The sequence below is a fragment of the Lissotriton helveticus genome, chromosome 12 (genome assembly GCF_964261635.1).
Source record: "Lissotriton helveticus chromosome 12, aLisHel1.1, whole genome shotgun sequence".
Taxonomy (NCBI): domain Eukaryota; kingdom Metazoa; phylum Chordata; class Amphibia; order Caudata; family Salamandridae; genus Lissotriton; species Lissotriton helveticus.
Window position 1 is genome coordinate 568,150,039 of NC_136073.1, and position 20,113 is coordinate 568,170,151.

General features: G+C 46.5%; 1 protein-coding gene across 1 annotated transcript in view; it reads left to right on the forward strand.

The window, feature by feature from the left end:
* The window catches only part of MATCAP1 (microtubule associated tyrosine carboxypeptidase 1), a 247,986-nt gene extending 244,205 nt beyond the window's left edge, over nucleotides 1–3,781 (forward strand). The window contains exon 7 of the mRNA XM_078669490.1: nucleotides 1,522–3,781. Within this exon, the coding sequence (XP_078525616.1) occupies nucleotides 1,522–1,686 (165 nt within the window). The 3' untranslated portion in view covers nucleotides 1,687–3,781. The remainder of the gene's footprint in view (nucleotides 1–1,521) is intronic.
* Nucleotides 3,782–20,113: the final 16,332 nt, after the last annotated feature.

A 20,113-nucleotide genomic window follows, 5' to 3' on the forward strand; every position in this document is an offset into this window, starting at 1 on the left:
GGAGGCTCTTGCGGCCCCGAGGGAGGCGGCTGTCGCCGTGCGGCTGCGTTTTATCCAATTTAAATACTTACACAGAGCGTATTACACGAGAGAGAGGCTGTGGCGGGCTGGATTGATTGCCTCCCCTGACTGTTTGAGATGTGGAAGGGAGATGGGCACGTTTCTGCACACAGTATGGTCCTATGGGGTTCTTGCCCGCTATTGGAAGCGTGTTTGGGACTGCTTGGATGAGGTTCTGGGCTGGCAGCTCCTGCGCACGGCGCAGCTGGGCCTTCTACATGTCTTGGAGCAGGTGGGCGGCAACGTCTATAAGCGGCACCTCTTGCTTTTGGGCCTTACAGTTGCTAAGCGGGATGTGGCCCGCGCCTGGAAGGATCCGGGGGCGCCCCCGATTGGAGTCTGGAAACGGGGCTTGGACTATTGTATGGGACTGGAACGCCCCGTCTTTGAGGCCCGGGGCTGCCCCAGAAAACATTATAAAATATGGAAGAGGTGGGCAGAATATAGGGGACTGTGGCTGGAGCCGCCACTGCAGCAGGACTCATTAGTGGACCAACAGCCATGTGTACCGGGGCGGGAGTGAGAGTGAACACATGCTTCTGTACAGCTCATGTTTTCTTCGTTACTGGTGACCATCGTGAACGGGACAGGGGTGGGAACCGGGTGGGGGGTTGTTGGGGTGTTGGAGGGAGGGATCCGGGAGGTTAAAAGCAATACATCCTATGTAGGTTAACTGCAGATTGCGGCCATTATGATTCTTGGTTCTGTGCTTACAGCCTCTCCAGTGTCTGGAGCGCTGTGAATGTTTTCGCAATCCGTATTTGAAAATGTCAATAAAATCTGGTTTAAAAAAAAAAAAAAAGCTTGATTGGCCAAATAGAGGGTACAAATGGAAGTTTGGGTCTAGGCTTGAAGCTACGAGAGGCGATTACAGTTTAACTCTAAGCTGGTGATAGAGTGAGTTCTGTGATGTGGTTGTGAGAGAGTAAAGAACTATATGAGCGGAGCGCAGCACACCGGAGGGTCATGGGCTAAAGGAACTGCATGGCTATACAATGGGTAGCTTCCTAGTAGAAATGGTGAGTGGTCAACTTATGAAGCTGAGAATTCGGTTGCTATTCAAGACAAGGGGGATAGGGAGGTCCAACATTTATTGCTGGCTTGACAGCAAGTTGACTTGGGACCCAGTCTTGAGCAAAGTCCATCAAAAAGTAAAGATCTTGTTCAGTTACTCTCGGATCATAATGTGTGCGTACTGGAGCGCTATAAAGAAATTCATTTGCAACAAAAAACCTGTGCTCCCTGTTTTGTATGCATAGAGAAAATGTAAATGACATTTTAACCCTTTGTATGGATTGTTCTTGATGGCCTTTCATCTGCCGCTGTTCCTATTAGCGTCATTTGGCATTCTTATTCACTTATTCTTTGAAATATCTTTAAACCTGTCTAAAATGGTTGGAACTGACTATCTATGGTGGGTGTGAGGATCATTTTGCTCAATCTCTCTTTTTCGATTTCCAGGTATCATTCGAAGATGTGGATCGTCTGAAGAAATATGCAGTGCTGGATAATCCACGGATTCCCCATTTCCTGCGGGATCAGGAGCGGTACCAGCAGCAGCTGGACTACATCATCGAAGTAAATCAGCTGAATGATGAAGAGCTGATCGCTCTGCTCCCAAAATGACAAGCCAGGTGATCCCACACACTTCGACTTCTGCCCAAACCAAGAGTCATCACACTGTTCACTCCAAATGCCGGCGCTCCTGTCATCTCACCCATTGGATTTCACCATCACTGCAGAGTACTGGACGATATAAGTCACCTGCATCGTTTATCCCTGCTGCTGTCAGATCGCCGGCGGTCTGTAATAGTAAAAGGTCTCCAAATAATCAGGAGTTACTGTAACATTTTTTTTTTGCTGGTACAGAAGGGATCGAAATTATCCATTCTGTACTGTATTTTCATCTACCTCCTGGACTATCAGAATAGTCAACTCTGGTTGTGACTGATCATGCCGTAAAAAAGTACAAAGAACATCTATGATCTCACCAGACATGCGAGGAAACACTTTGAGCTGAGCAATAGGAACTGAAATCCCCGGAGGCCTGCCTTAATTGTACAGAGATCTAACAAGCCCTAACCAATGAGAAAAATGCCACATTGCCTGGTTAGTCATTGTATACGACCTTGTGTATCAGATTAGAAAACACAGTTTTGACCAATCATGATAGCAAATTCTAGACTGTCCAGTTAGGCTTCAACATTTCATTAGCAAATCAAAGTAGGAATTGAAAAGTCTGAGAGACATAATGGGCCCCATCTAGCAAATGTTTAAATGTGTACTCAAGCACTTGTTTAATGAAGCTGTGTAAACTAAATCTACTCAAAGTGCATCAGCAATGGGAGGAGAGGGTGAACGATGAACCCAAAAGGTCTTTTCTTGGTAAGGAGGTTGATAATGGTACAGATTTTCCCTGAGACTTAGCCCAGGTCCGTTGAATTACAAAGTGACTGTCTCATTTTGACCTGCAGCCTGTTCTGTTAACTTACAGCCGTTTATGGATGAAGGAAGTAGTGTTGTATTTTGTTGCCAATAGATTTTGCCTCTTTATCATAAATTGGTTTGTTGGCCAAGCAGGCAGTGTGCGTTGAAAGCGACGATGACAAGGGTATTGACAAGTCTTCACTGGAGTGACTGCAGAGTCTGGTAATTGGAATCTGAACTCTTCTTTCCAGTTACCAATTTGACCAAGATAGTCAGCATCACACGAAAGTAGGAGATTTGGTGCTTTGTCAGGTTGAATTACAGCAAATTCATGTAATCAAGGCTAGAGTTGAGGTTTCTACCTACTAATATATATGGTTATCTGGAGGAAGTCTAGCCTTTTAGGTGGTGAAATATGCTCACTAAATATCCTCAAACACAAAAGGTGATGGGAGGAATGCTTGCTTTTTTTCTAATCTCAGACAATCACTCGGGGGTAGGATTCCAACCCCTTGTTGTTTTGCCCACCTTGCCACATCAGTATGGATCAGCTATATGCAAATCAGCCTTGGCCTTGCTCCAATAGGAACAGTCAAGCCTCAACTGCAAGGCTAGGTTCTCCCTGAACACGGATATGGCTGATTAGATTTTACTGGTAATACTTAAAAATCTGTTAAAAATGCTGAATAACAGCTCTTTGAAAAATACTCTAAAATGTAGATGCAGTTGAGTTACTACTGTTTGCTAGTCAACATGTTATTGCATTGACGTTTCAACCCAGTGTGTAATTTAAGACATGGTCTTCATCAGGACAGTAGAGGATTAGAGAAGTTCCTGTTTGTCGGAGTCTGTAGGATTCAACCTCCGTGCATATTGAAGAACAAATACAAACAAGAACCACTGATGGTCAGTGAGAGCAGATGTGCAAACATCTCTCAGACAGTACAATAGATAATCCATTGGTTTGGTTCTGGGGTTGGGAGGTTGCTTCCTCTTGTACTGATGAAGGGCCTGCATTAAATTACACAGTGGGTCAAAACGTCAGCGCAACAACGTGTTGACTAGCAAAACACTTTAGTGATTGAACTGTACCCAAAATAATGACTCTTTTTAAAGCAGCTGTTGTACTGCAATAGTCTGCATGATAATGAATTGTTCATTCTTTTAATAATCACCAGCGCACTATGTTCACCTGTCACTTAGCATTTTCACTGTGCCTTTCATTGGAGGACCTGCTCCTAATGTTTTTTTCCTCATCATGACCATACAGCTATTAAAGTACTGTTTAATCATACACAGTTGTTTGGCCATAGAATCCTGTGCATAACACTTCTTCCAAAGTAATTGTTGTTTCCTCATAATTGTGTACCCCGAGTCCCAGGGATTCTCGGTTGCCCCGTAATATTTAGACACTTCCTGATGTTGGGGTTTTCAGTCAACCTGCCAAAGCCACTCCAGACACATTCACAGAGGCTCTCCTCTTCGGAGCCATTCTGGATATGGCGCGCTTTTGGCACTTTCCTCCGGACCAGGGAGTCTAGGAGATTTGGGCTATGACCGTGATGTTTCAAACTCCATCCTAGGGCTCGGGGGGGGAAGTTTTGAGGCTTCTTAACCTGCTTGCTGACCATGCCCAATGGTATATATGGATTCAGCAGTAGGATCTCAAGTCCCACTGTAGAACCTGCTTATGCAGAGTGGTCCCAATATCCGAGGAACCTGTTGGAATTCCATCCATGTATTGGAGGAGACTGAAAAAGATCTGCAGTGGCGACTGCTCAACCGCAATGGAACAAGCAGCAGACCCCACTCCCTGCCCAATGCAGACTTGATGGTGGTGACGGAGGCATCACTATTGGATTGTGGAGGTGTTCTGGTAGAGGTGGGCAACAGAGGATTCTGGGCTTCTACAGAGTTCCACCTCCACATAAATCTGTTGGTGCTGCGGGCAAATCATTCGATTCACAAGAGCAGACTGGCTCAGACGGCACCTAGCAGATCACAAAGGGTGGTTACGCCTGGAGGTGGTGCACAGCGTATTTAAGCAATGAGGAGAACACTGGTTTGATCTCTTCGCCTCTGCTGAGAAAATGCAGTGTCAACACTTTTACATGTTGGAGTTCCCAAGAATGAATGCTCTACCTATGAGACACATTCTCCATGCAATGGAGCACAGGACTCTTGTAAGCCTGGTGCAGCTGCCTCTTCTGCCCCAATTTCTGAAGATCAGTGATGACTGGACCCAAGTTGTCCTTGTGGCTCTGGATTGGGCTACAAGAGTGCAGTGCCCGGTACTCTAGAGCCTGAGCATATCTTCCAAATCAGGCTGCCACTTCAGGAGGATCTCCAGTCGCCACAGCAAGGCAGAATCTTACACTCAGGCCTATGAAGTCTGCAAGCATGGCGATTGAGCGGTGGTAGTTGATCTCCTTCAGCCTTCCTATTGAAGTTGTTAATGTGATCCTGGTAGCCAATCGTCAGTTCACAAAATCAGTGTATGCTGGATACTCGAATGCATTTGTGGCTTGGTGCATTATCCTCCAGACGGGCCAAAAGGTTGGATGTATTGCTGTTTGTTTTGTCTTTGGTACAGCTAGGACTTGCAGTTGGCACTGTTAAAGGTTTTTTTTCAGCCTTTTTGACGTTTGCCGTGCAAACAATCCTTGTTCAAATCACCCATTATTATGCCGGTTCTAAAAAGTTTGCAATATACGTTTCTGCCAAACCCCTTTGTGATGCCACAGTGGGACTTGAAGTTGGTCCTCACTTTTCTCGTGTACCGCTTTCAAGCCAGTGCAGTGTCCATTGTGCCTCCTCACTTCGAAAATATTTTTCTGGTTGCGATAACATCAGCACATGGTGGGAGTGAGCTTAAAGCTCGCTCGATCCAGCCTTCCTATACCACCTTTTTTCTGGACAAACTTGTGTTACGGACGCGAACAGCATTCCTACCAAAGATGGCGGGGACTCCTTTTCACATCAGACAAGTTGTCACTTTTCTGACCTTCTTTGTGCTGCCGCATCCCTCAAAAGAGAAAAAGAGATGTCACCCCTTTGACCCCAGGAGAGCGCTAGGCTTTTAGATCAATTGTACCAAAGAACATTGGGTAGACAGCTCTATGTGGGGTTATCTGGTGGTTCGTTTCTGAATCGCCTTGCTGTTCTTTTCATCTGCCGATTGATAGTTCTCTCTATTAAGATCTGCTAGGCATTGGCTAAGAAACAGACTCAGGAAGGCCGAGGCTCATTCCACCAAAGCTAAGCCATCTACCACCGCACAATCTTGGATATCTGCCAGGCTGCTAATTGGGCTTCAGTGCACATGTTCCCAAGCACTACTCTTATGACAGCTAGGTCAGTCCTAAAGGGTATATTGCCTATTCTGTCCTTCAAGACTTTTTGATCGGAGACATTCCATGGACCCATCACTTTGGGAGGTACTGCTTTGGTATCTATTCACTAGGTGAGGAATCTGTGGTTAGACGTATCAAGTTACCTATGGTAACACTCTTTTTGGTGGATACTATAAGTGCAGATTCCTCACCACCCTCCCACCTCTCCTTGTATGGAATGGTCTCCTTTTTGACCTAAAAAGGTCCCAATTTAGGAATCTGCGCACTGGTTGCTCCAATCTGTTGGGCTCTGCATCTGAGGGTTGGATAAACTTATTAACAAAACTAATGTCAGCGCTCATGGATGGGGCATATATGCAGCTCCGTTCGTCACTTCCGGAGCAGAACAACAGTGGTGCGGTGCCACACAGCACGCCTACTAAGTTGAGACGCACTACTTTTTGAATTTTCAGATCTAGACTAGCACTTTGGAATATTCACAAGGTGAGGAACCTGCAGGTAGATATGGTATCCACCAGAAAGAGGGTTACCAAAGGTAAGTAACGTGTTCTATGGCACCAGTTGGTTTTCCTCAAGCCATATAACAAACTCCTGTTAGTTAAGGCTATTTATACTTAATCCGCAGTACCTTCTTGCCAACTTATTAGCAACTTTGCAACACACTTTATCTGCCTTGCTAAAGACAATATGTACAATATTCTTTAGAAGCCTTGCAAACCACACTGTTATATCTTTCTTGGGGCAGTGATACTCCCTGCTCTTTCAGTAACCTTATGTGGGCCCTGTGGCAGACTCCTTGATGGAAACACACTCTAGGTCCTCAAGACTTGGCTCTTCAAATGATCCCAACGGAGCTGCACCCCGCCTCGTGCACAGCGCCTAATGGGTGAGTAGTGTGCTTTACAAAACACGGATTGATTGATTGATTGTATCTACTGACCCTGATGAGCACTGGACATACTGGCAGCCCTACAACAAACCCTACAGGTGCAGGCGGTGCAGACGTGAGGGCGGTTTGAAGACTCTACATCTCTGCAAGGGATCTTATCAGGGTTTTCCTTTTGAGCGTAAAACGGCATTTCTTATCACGGCGGACGACTACGCGGGAATCACTTCCAAGTGGTGTTGAACTACTTCCCGTTGTACACAAATTGGTGGCGTACGAAAAACGAGCCACTAGGAACTTTTTTTGGACTGCGTTCAAGAGGCGCTGCCATTGACAATAGACACAGCGAGCGAGATACAGCTACAATCGGATGCATAGTATAGCGTTCGGAAACGGGAAAACTTGTCAAAAGTCTATTGATGGATTAAGAACTAATAGGAAGGTTGCCAGTGTATTGGGCGACTGCAGGATCTCGAAAGCATTTGCCGTGCATATATATATACTTCTGAACTGATCCTATTAGGAGATTCTACTTTTGGCATCTCCATAAGACGTGGTTACGAGAACATTCAGGTTACAAAAGTCTGGACTGCGGACATAAAATTGCCTTGAAAAAGTCTATGTTTAGACGAAACACGTGTTGGCAAAATCCATGCTGGGAATACTGAAAACAAAATAAAACCAACAAGATTCTGTGGACTATTTGTGACTAGCTATCATTGGAGAAAGGCAATTATTGGTCTACCTAGAACTTATTCCTAGAAAACTTTGTTTGTTGTATAATTTGTGTTGGTTACACTTGTCCATTACACTTTGGATATCTATATGGTTGCTTGAGAGTGCTGAACTAAGCTCATTTTTCTAGCCTGCCCTGGCTTTATTTATGCATGGCAGTGCTTAGTTTGTCAAAAAGATTAAAGGCCTCAGTTATGAAAAGTGTTGCATCGCTGCTGGAAAACAGCGATGCAACACTTTTCATAAAGCCATCCTTGCAACACCACAGTTACGCCGTATTTACTGTTGGCTGCTCCATGTCGCAAGTATTTACAGATATATACCTTTAGGTGCAGAAATGGCACATTGAGGGAGTGTGTCTGAACACAGACGCAACTCCAGCAATGTGTCATTTCACATGGGGCAAGCCCCATGTGTAAGGCACTACATTACCCTTTAAGTCAGCTTTAAGCAGGCCTAAGGATTGGACGCACTGATGCCGTAGAAATGTTGCTGTGAAATCTCCGAGATTTCACTACTTCACTTCTGCGTGGCTTTAATGCATTGGAACACCCACACTGCATACATTATACCTATTGCAGGTATAATGTAGCGCAGGGGTTTACAAAGTGATGCATCTGACTAGATGTGTCACTTTGTAAATATGGCGTAGCATAGTACATTTTTTATGCCGACGCAGCATCACAAAAAGTGATACAACGGCTGCGTAAGGGCCTCATAAATAAGGCCCTCCGAGTCAGGGCAGTTCTCAGAATGCCGCTGCATGTTGCACCACCGATTGCCCCTGGCAGCGCTGCCAATGACATTGCTAACATAACTACTAACCATAGCACTTCCACAAATGTGACAATTCAGACTGTTCCAAGCCATCCAAAGTTATAAGAATGGTGTGGGTGGCAGGTATTATTCATTTTTAATGTATATTGAAGTATTAAACACTGTTGTGCTTATCTCAAAATTAGACAGCGGAACCATGTGGTGAACTGACATTATTGCCGCTATTGAGAATCAAATGTCGGTGCCAAGCACTGGACACAACTGCCTCAAATTAAACTCTGACACAAGGTTTCTGTGGTGCCGATATACCAAACAAACCTCCAATCTCTCCATCAAAGTCTCACGGAAAACTATGCCCGTAGTACTGGAATAGGCTTTCTCTCCAGTCCTAAGACCCTAAGACATACTGTTTCCCAGCACTCAACATGCTTATGAAAAGACCTCTGCCATAACTTGTCTCAACGTCTGTATCAAGCAGTCTAATGTTCCTGTGGCTGGCAGTGCTTAGGCATTCTGGGGATCTTATCAGCTTAGGTAAATCTGTCTCTGCCTGGTCTCTGTCAATAGCTCCTGGCCCTACAGCCCACTCTCTTCTGCCATTGAAACAAACCTCCCCAACATTTGCACAGACCCCAGTAAGGCTATCGTCTCACTTTGGGACGCACAGGATTATTGTCTGTGTTACCTGATCAGGTTCTAACTTATCAAAAAGTTATCAGGCCTTCTGAGGTAACTGACCAAAAGTGAGACTATACTTCTTGGGTATAAGGCTTCAAGGGAGTAAGACCCAAGCATGGTTTCAAGCTATTGCATAAACTTTGGGGACCCCCCCTCCCAAATCCTTTGGAACCTCAAACTGTTTTCCTTTACTTCCTGCACTTGTCATGAGAGGGTCTCTGCAATATTTGGCATCTTGTTGGTGGGAAAAGTTTTTATTTATTGCAAATATGCATAAAATAAAATGAAAGATAACAAAAACTACTGGAAGTTTGTTTTTTATCAGTTTTAAGAGAGAGTGGTGTATTACAGATACCAAAAGAAACTTCTATGCACTGCCATCAAGGAGACACGATGGAATGTGTATTATCTGAAAAACATTTACTACCCTTAAGATGGAGAAATGGTTGCCATGCAAGAGGCTGTTCCCAGGATCCACGTGTTATCCATTGCCTCGGGGTATCGTGTCCATATCCGCCATTTCCAATCAGTCATTTTCATGGAATAAACATAATAATTCTAATTATTACTCAGCTCTATACATGTTTGACCAATAATACATTGCAGTTATGTTCTGCCATCCCTTTTATAAATACAATCAAATACTTGATTGCCAAAATGCTGTGGGCAGCCTGGCCTCCCTTATGTATTAAAGTCTCTAAAGTGTGATAGAAAGACCACAGACCTGGCCGGTGTCACTGCTCGCCCCATGCAGCTCCACCACTAAGTGCTGCCCCCTGAGCTCCTGCCTGCGCCTCAACCCTGGTGGTCAAGTGGGAGAGCACTCTGCTCTTCTGCTGATCTGCCTCTGCCTCTCTTTGACCCTTTCCTTTTGTGCCCTCTTTGACTCTTCTTTTTGCCCTTCTGTCACTTTTCACTTCTCACTCTCCTCACTCTTTCCTTCGTTTTCCTTCCGCTGCTACTGCCCCCACGGCCCATACCCCCTCCAGTGTGTCCTTCCTGCCCCGCCTCCCAACTGACCCACCCTCCCGCCGATCACCACTTAATGGCAGCCGCTGTGTGGCAAAAAGAGCAAAACCACTGACCTGGTCTGTGTGTATGTTTACCCCCAGTGCCGCACCATCACCAAGTGCTGCTTCCTGAGCTCTCTGTTTGCAGGATGTTTGAGGCCCTTCTCCACCCGCAGGCTCCTGCCTGCGCCTCTTTCCTGGTGGTCCAGTGGGAGAGCACGTTCCTCTTCTGCTGTTCTGCCTCTTTCCCTTTGTGTCCTCTTTTTCTCTTTTCTTCATTTTGGCCTTCTGTCACTTTTCACTTTTTCACTTCTCACTCTTTCCTTCCGTTCCTCCTGGTTCTACTGCCCCTACCCCCTACAGTGTGTCCTTCCCGCCTCCCAGCTGACCTGCCCTTCTCCCGATCTCTACTTAATGGCGGCCGCTGTGGGGCCGCACCCAAGGCGCAACAACGGCAAGCCCGACCACGTCCATCACCAGGGACTCTGGCCCTCTGACCCGCCACTGCTACAACTCCAGCACCCTCCACGATCTCAACCCTGGATGCAACAACTGCCAGCTCTCGATGCCGAACAACACCCCCACGGCCCTTTCTGCTGTCTACACTGCCGCCGCACCTTCACCCACCTCTGTACCCCACCAGCATCACCGAACCTACCGGACATCACCGCTCACAAACCACTCAGCTGCATCCTCCTCAATGGATGTTCCCTACACAAGAATGCCATAGAAATCTGGGAACTTCTCAACATCTACTCGCCTAATGTCGCCTTCCTCACATAAACCTGGACCAACACCAACTCTTCACCCGACATGGTCACAGTCATTTCTGATGTATACAAGATCTTGCGCAAGGACCGCCCCATCAGTCCAGGAGGGGGCATCACCGTCATTCACAAAAGCACCCTATGCATGACCACCCTCCCGTACAACACAACAACCCTCATGGAGCACCGCCACTTCCAGATCCAGACCAACCCCAAAACGACTCTCCACGGAAACCTCATCTACAGGCCGCCCGGCCCGCGCTCCCTTTACCGATGCCATCACCAGCTTCATCGCACCCCACGCCCTCGCATCCACAGACTACATCCTACTCTGAGACCTAAACTTCCACCTGGATAACCACGATGCCTCAAACACCGCCTCCTTCCTAGAGAACCTCGCCAACATTGGACTGAAACCACTAGTCACCACCTCCAGGCACACAGTAGGACACACTCAACCCAGTCTTCACAGAGGAAGCAGCGTCTCCTACAGCCACACCACGGAACTCCTCTGGACATATCACCACTGCATCCACTTCTCCTTCAAAAGCCCCACCGTACACAAGCACGCCTACCGCCTCCCTTGCAGAAGCTGGAACAAAGTCACTGAAGACCAGCTTGCCTCCACCCTTGTCAGCACCACACCACTAACTACATGTTAAATGTTAAATGTCGTATACTTGTAAAGCGCACAGCTGCCCCAGCAAAGGGGCGTCCCGGCGCTGTATACCGCTGGGGAACCCATCCTGGCTTTCCCTGTGAGATGGTCCCTCCTGGGCATCTCCAAGGTAAAGACAAGCATCCCCGGCGCTGATGGGGCCGTTAGTAGAGATTAAGCAAGTTATTGCCCAGAGTTGCTGAGTGAGACCCATGGTTGGAGTGAGCACCGAGGCGAGAATTATCGAGTCCGCTGACCACGGCCCTGCCGCGTCGGGAATCGAACCCTGGTCCCGGGCCGACCTCTGCTTCCGGGTCTGCTGCCTCTAACCAGTGAGCCACACCACTCCACTCTACATCAGATGCAAACACTGCAGCGGGCAACCTCCACTGCTGGATCACGAACAGCATCGACACTCACCCACCTCAAGAAAGCCACCAGAAGACACATCAAGAAAACAAGCTGTTTCACCCCTGCACTCCAAGAATCCAGACACTCCTGCAGACGACTCAAAAAGCCATTGAGGGACAATAAAACCCCAGAAAAACATGCTGCATACAAAGCAACCACCACTGCACAACACCAATTCATCAAATCCACAAGGAAGAAATCCCCCCAAGACAAAATCCTCACTAACCCACACTACACCAAAGAATTCTCCTCCATCATCAAATTATTTGCCAAACCCTGCAGCGAAACAACAGACGTCCCACCCTCCCAAGACCTCTGCAACAGACTAAGCACCTTCTTCCACCACAAGATTAAGGAGATCTACGACAACCAAGACCACCTCACTGCTCCAGCTCCCCCCTCATGCGACGCCACACAACAGACCCTGTTTAAATAGATCATGCCCACGACAGAGAACAACTTGAAGACCATGAAAAGCATCCACTCAGGAGCACCCTCAAATCCCTGCCCATACCACATCTTCCACAGAGCTGCCTCTGCCATCGCACTCGAACTACGTCAGACAATCAACTGATCCTTCGAGACCACCACCTTCCCTGACGTCTACAAACACGCCGAAGTCAACCCCCTCCTATTGAAACCCTCCACGGACCTGACAGACTCAAGAACTTCAGGCCCATCTCTCTTCTACCTTTCGCAGCCAAGGTCATCAAAAAGGGTGTCAACACCGAGCTGGCAAACTTCATTGAAGTGAACAGCGTCCTGGACATCTCCTAATCCGGATACTGAAGCAAACACAGCACTGAAACCGCCCTACTCGTTGCCACTGATGACATCCACTCCCTCCTCGACCAGAGAGAAACGGCAGCTAATCTTCCTGGACCTCTCAGCTGTATTCGAGACTGTCTCCCACCGCACCCTAGCCACCAAGCTCCACAACACCGGCATCCGCGGCAAGCCCCTCGACTGGATCCGCTCCTTCCTCACCGGCAGAACTCAGTGGGTCAGATTCCCTCCCTACTTCTCTGAACTGACAGAGACCATCTGTGGAGTGCCCCAGGGCTCCTCCCTCAGCCCCACCCTCTTCAGCGTCTACATGAGCCCCCTCGCAACCATAGGCAGGAACCACAGGCTCAACATAGTCTCATACGTCGATGTCACCCAGCTGATCCTCTTCCTCACCAATGAATCCAACATCACCAGAGACAACTTCCAAGAAGGGAGGAAAGCTGTCACCACCTGGATGAAGAACAGCTGCCTGAAACTCCGCTCAGAAAAGACAGAAGTTCTCATCGTTGGCTCCACCCCCTCCGCATGGAACGACTCCTTGTGGCCCTTCACTCTCGAAAAAAAAAAAAACACCCCGACGGACCACGCATAAAACCTCGACATACTAGACTCATCGCTTACAATGAACCACCAGATCAACGCCGTCTCCTCAACCTGCTTCAACACCCTCCACATACTTTGAAAGACCTTGCAGATGGATCCCAACTGAATCCAGAAAAACTGTCGTGCGCCAACTCTTCAGCAGCAGACTGCACTACGGCAACGCTCTCTAAGCTGGAGTCAACAAGAAACTCCTTCGCAAACTCCAGACTGATCCTCAACATACCCCATCACAGTCACATCACCCAACACCTCCGCAATCTCCACTGGCTTCCCGTCGAAATAAAAATAACCTTCAAACTCCTCACACACGCATACAAGGCCCTTCACAACACCGAACCTGCATACCTGAACAGCTGCTCTCCTTCCACACACCCAAAAGACACCTCCGATCAGCCCAGACCTCACTGGCCACCGTCCCACGCAACAAAAAGACTACAACATGAGGAAAGTTCTTCTCCTACCTCGCAGCTCAAGCCTGGAACACCCCTCCCCTCCCCGCCCCCCACACCTCCGTCAATCTCCCACATTACCCCAGCTCACGAAGGACCTCAAGACCTGGCTTTTCGTGTGACCCCAGCACTCAGAGCCGCCCCCAGCTCCTTGAGACCCTCACGGGTGAGTAGTTGCACTTTACCAACCCTTATTGATTATTTGATTGATATTTTATCAAAAAGGGAGCTTTTTTTCCTCCACTAAAGCACAAACCATTTCAACCAAATTGCTCCTCTTGTCTAGTACCTGCGCTCCTCACCCCTAGAACAATTCAGCCCCCTCCTGGATGCTTCCTCCACCCCCCAGTTTGAAGACCTCTGCTCTACAGCAGCATTGATGTTGCCCCAAATGCCATGACATTTTCAAGTTTCAATTCCACATTGACCCAGTTTATAGCTAAGACATTGCCAAATATCCTTATATTCAAATCACCATTGCTTCATCTGCCCTTACCCCAACATGTTGAACACTATTTCCTTAAGTGTTAATGTAGCCCCAGAATGCAGAGCTGCATAGAAACGCACTATTTGCCCCAGCATGTAGAGATTCATTGCCATATTTAATTCCTGCATATCACTTTCTTCAATTGTAGTTCATCTCTTTGTTTTTAAATCCACCTCTTTGTCTTCCTCCTTATCTGCCATCATGAAGTGAGAAAGCCTCACTTCTCGTTTGTAATTTATTTCCACCCCTCGCCACAGGGAATTTCTTTTTCAATGTGGTCAAATGATTGTTTACAGCATTACTATTAAGATATGGACTAAAATGCAGCAGCAGTAAATGAAAATGTGTAATATTTCCCAATGCTTGATGATATGTTATGTTGTGTGATGTTAAATATGTCTGAGGACAGCTTTAATGTTTTATGATTCTGAATTTCCCCCCTGCTCCCCTTCCCTCCTGCATTGATGAACCATATCAAACTGTAATGCACTTCCTCCCTCGCTGAGCGCTTCCCCATCTGTACTGACTTTTATTGCCTTGTTTGTTTTATGTTTATATGAAAATAAAAAGAAATATTAAAAAAAATATATGTCTGAGGACATTCTCTAAACTTCCATGGCGTTATAGAAGTAAAAGCAACCACGGATTTATAAGGAATTAGAAGCAGAAGGTGGGGTTAAAGAGTAAAAAAATAAGTGGCTGATTTGGGGTTTGGCAGCGAGGGTACTCCATCGCGACGGAGCAGATGCCTTTTAATGTCACCACCAGGTAAAACCTGGCAGTGAGGGACAGTTAAAAAAAATTAAAAATGAGCCCCACACTATAGGAGGAAGCTCCTATCATATCAATAAGGTAGGTAGTTCTTTTACAATAGACAGAATTTATAGGTAGGTCGCTGTATATATCCAAAGAATAGAAAAGGAGTCTGCCCTTTTTGGAACTAGAGCCCTCACAAACCCGAATGGGTGTCATGCTTTATTATAGGACTTGCTCCTCATTGGGCCAGGGCTGCAATGCACGACGGGCACCCTTCAAGTGGCTCTTTAACGGAGATCTTTTTGTTCCCCAGCCGAAATGTGAAGTGCAAGTGTAGGGCCGTGAGGTGTAGTTGTGTGTGTTTGGTGTGTAAAGTGCATAAAAATAATTAAAAAATAAACTAGGTAATACTCTAAAACAATTTTAATAGGCGAGTCTAGGGGAGAGCATATACAGGTTGAACAATAACTGGGAGAGCACTGATCCTTGAGGAACTCCATATTTAATCCATTTTAGCCGATTGAAAAGTAAGACTTACAAAGGGAGGTGGGGTCGCACTCTACTCACACACCGGCGGTGTCGCCCCTAAGGACTCTGGTCAATGTAGTAAAGTGTTCGCGATGCATCATCTTTCGATCTTCTGCTATCTTCGCTGTCTTCGCCATCCCTGGACACGTGTTTCGGGGTATTACCCCTCATCAGCAGGGATAGGCCGTGTACTTAAAGTAAGACTTGTTTAATGGAGAGACGGAATATGGAGACCAGGTCCTTGACTTTTTTGGGGCTCATTGTTGTCAAGATTTTTGCAGGACAAATGTCTAACAGTGAGCCCACAGGTCTCTTAATTTATATTATGTCAATTACTTCCTTCCTATTTACTTCCGTAACATTTGTCAAGGTGTTTCTAAGTTGAGGTAGGGGAATATCAAAGCATCCATCAGAAACAAATTATTTGCTGCGTGTATTGGCACCGTCAAAGGACAAAATAGGTGGCTCAGTAGTATTTATATTCGAAAACATCATTGAGTCAAAAAGTGAAAATAGTAGTACATGAATGCAAATAAAGGCAAATAATGACACATTTCCTCCTATATATCGCTGGGAGGCCTTCGAGTAGCTACGCGCTTTAGAAGACTCATATAAATACATAATAACATAACATATTCTAACGCGCACGGATACTCAGGAGTGTCCCGGCACGAAAGCCAGTAGTACAGAGACGGGAGGGTATATAATGCGGCTGGATGTTAATTAAAAAGCAATGTTTTTAGCTGCTTTTTAAACAGCCTAAGGTCTTGGGTGCTGCGTAATTCATAGGGAAGGGCATTCCAGGCTTTGGACGCCCTGAATGAGCGGGAGCTACCCCCAGTTCTGACAAGGAGGTAGCGTGGAATAGTGGTGAGGCATTGGCCCGTGGAGCATAGATGTCTATGAGGCACATAGAATTCAAAACGTCTCCTTAGGTAGGGGGGCCCATATTTATATAAGGCACCATGGGCAAGGGTAAGTGCCTTGAATAGAACACGCTGACCCACTGGGAGCCAATGCAGAGGTGCTGCTTTGTACTAGCCCTGCCCGGGACACCCAACAGCACTCTTGCTGCTGCATTCTGGATGTTCTGTAACTTTTTTAGCTGATAACCATGAGGCCAATGTATGAAGCATTGGCGTAATCTAAACGTGACAAGATGAGAGCGCGAGTCACCATTTCTTTCGCTGGTCTGGGCAGCAGTGGTAAGAATTTCCTGAAAATTTTGGTGTGCCCAAGCACACACCGGCCAATTTTTTTTTATCTGTGGTGAGAATCTGAGGTCCTCGCTGAATCAAACTCCCAGATTCTTCACTGGGCTCCCTGTTGTCTTGGGCATGGGGTAGCCCGTAGGCCAAAGGTCATCCCTGAAGTGCGGCGGGAAAGATCCATAGAGAAGGACCTCAGACTTATCCTCATTACATTCAAGCTAAGCTCCCGCCAACCATGGAAAAACTGCTGCCAAACAGTTCTTGGCTAAAACAGGGGACAGGTCATTTTCCTTTCATGTGAAGAGGAACTGGGTATCGTCTGCATAAGCTATGATCTTAACACCCAGCTCCTCCGCCAGATAGATCAAAGTGGTAATGTAAACGTTGAAGAGAAGAGGGCACAGAGTTGAGCCCTGGAAGAATCCCGTAGTCACCTTTCTAGATGCTGAGGAAAACGGGGGCAGCCATACCTGCTGAGTCCTATTATCTAGGAAGACTTCAATCCAATCCCATACCAAGCCGGATATTCCAATCTTCGAAAGACAGGCCAGAAGTTGGTGATACGGCATCATGTCGAAGGCAGCAGAGATGTCTATTAAAATCAGAGCTGCTCTGCCGCCTGAATCTAAAGATTCCCTACTAGCCTCTGACATTTCAACCAGGGCGATCTCCGTACTATAAGTGGCCCTGAATCCCGAATGGGCTGGGTGTAGGGCACCTGAAGACTCAACAAACTTGGAGAGTTGTTTGTGTACTGCCTTTTCGAACACCTTCGCCACAGCCGGGAGTAGTGAGATGGGTCGGTAACTGGCTAGTATAGCTGGGTTTAAGGAGGGCTTTTATAACAAGGGAAGTAGTTTGGCCTGTTAGCAATCCTCAAGCAAACACAGAAATCACTGCTATGTTAATTAAGGATATTGGAAACTACTCTGATCACACCATTAGTCTAGGGGACCAGTTTTGTCCAACTAGTCAAGCCTGGTGACAGAATAAGTTGATGGTACCAATTCCTCCAGCAAGTCATAAGTTTTCTGATAGTTACTTCTACTTCCATGACCAGACTTTTAAAATATTCCCAGGCTCCAGACTGGATCTGAAAAGTTATGGAATGGCCCTCCTTCACCAGTAGATGGCATTGGCTACGTCGTGGCGTCGGTTACTGCCTGGATATGGGGTCACTGGAGCCACAGTGTCACACCAGCACCTTGATATCAGTTCCCAATTTTCCGTGCATAGTCTTTCTCTGAGCCAGAACTGGTGGACATCACCCAGACCTTCCTGACCGCTCTTTGAAGTCCATCTGTCCAGATCCTGACAGCAACACAAAAGCAATGTGGTTTGTGGACAAATCAGATGGGGAGGTACCTCATCTTTGCTGAAGAGCTCTGAAACTATGGGCCTGGTCTCAGGTGCTGTTTAAGGCTGGTCGCCAACTATCTGGCAGGGTCGTTGAACATGACAGCGGACAGCCTGAGTCAGCGTTATTCTGTAGATCATGAGTGACATCATTACTTGGAAGTGGTACATGGCATCTTAGTCCTATGGGGCATCCATATGGTACATCTGTTTGCCACTCACGAAAATGTGAATTGCTCATAATCTTGTGCCTACCAGTTTCTGTTACAGAGAGTCCTGGGGATGTATTTCAGTTAATGTGGAATTATTTGGTTCACTATGCTTTATCCCTGGTTCTCTTTATCCCTCGAGTGTGGAGGAAGTTGAACCAAGAATAGGCAAGCCATTGTGGTTGCTCCGGATTGATAGACAAGGATGTGGTATGCAGACCTTATGAGATTCTCCTTGTTTCTCCCGCACCAGCTCCCACCCAGAGCAGACCGCTTCTCATAGTCCGAGGAGCATGTCTTCATTCGAACCTCCAGAGCCCCCACCTTCATGCCTTGAGATTGAGCAGTGGCAGCCGAGTTCTTTTCTTCTGTTGCGAGGGGTGATCAATGTCACCCTGACAGCACATTGCCCCACCACAAAATCGTTTTATGCCAGGTATTGGAACTGTATTGTCTCCTGGCATGCGAATGAGAGTATGGACCCCCTCCACCCCCCAATGCTCGTCTTTCCAATATTTTGAGCTTTGTGCTTTTGTTGGCCCAGCAAGGTTGTGCTACAGGCACAGTTAAGGGATATGTTACAGCCTTCTCAGTTTTTATTTGCACACATGACCAACATGCTCAATGTTGAGTCCCTTTTAGCTCAGGGTTTTGAATGAGGTGTTGTGTACATGTTTTCTCTTCCCCTTTTATTACACCTCAGTGAGACCCTAACATGGTTCCAATGATCTTGAAGGGGACTCCATTTGAGTCTGTGAATTGCTACTAGTTGCAGCTTTTCACATTTGAGACTGTGTGCCCATCATGTCTGTGTGTTAGTAAACTGTAAGGGATGCTTGTCCTGCCTCCCTTCACTTGTTTTAATGTAGACAAGCTGGTACTGAGAACAAAAGCAGGTTACGAAGGTGGTCTCTACAAGGAGGAGGCGAGGCTACAAATGCTGGATCCTCAAAGGGTGTCCAGTTACTGTTAACAGAACTAAGGATTTGAGATCCAATGGCCACCTTTTTTGTAGGACACACAGGCAACAGGAAGGGTGAAGTAGTCCATCAGAGGACCCAACCCCAGTGGATTGCGCTTTGTATTAAAATGTGTTAGGCCCAAGAGCGAACAACCAGAAGGCATCAGTGTTCATTTTACCAGATCATTGGAACTTCTTTGGCTTTGGCCAGGTGGGTGCCCATCACAGGCACTTGCTGTGCAGTGATATGGGCTTCACACATTCACCAAGCATTATTGCTTGGATTCAGAAGAGAGAAAGGATGACTATTTTGTTACTTCAATATGTTAGGACTTTCTGCTGACCATTTCCTCTGATATACCATCAGAGGGGGGAATTGCTGTGGTATCAATTTGAAAGGTGAAGATTCCGCAAGTCGAAGTATCCATCTCAAGAATAAGTTACTTTCCCATGGTAATGATCTTCCTGCAGATTGCTCCACCCACCTCCCAATTTTGTGGCATGGTTATTGTCATCTGAATGTTAAAATTCCAAGTTATATTTTTGCACTGCATATACACTATCAAATTACAGCTGATCTTGTCACAGCCTCCAATGGCTCTCAAAAACTTTACGTGGAATGGTCAGTGTGTGAGAGTAAATTTACAGATATAAGGGCATAAAAAATGGTAGGGGACCCTCTAGAATCTTTCAAATCAAACACCACACACGCATCTAACATATGAAATACCTGTTGCAGCACTCTATTCAAGCGTAGCAGCCGTATAGTCTACAGGAGTGCAGCACATTAAAACAACTCTTATTACCTACAGAGGAGGGGAGGAAGAGTTTCAGCATGTCCTTCCAAAAGTAAGCTACCAAAGTTAAGCCCTCCTTTCTTTCTCCAATGCATACACTTTAAGTAATCCTGAATAGATGCTACAATATTTTACTAACATGGTGGAGGGTAAACATCTACTTCTGATTCTTAATTTCTTTTTTTTAAAGGATCAGGGTGAAAAC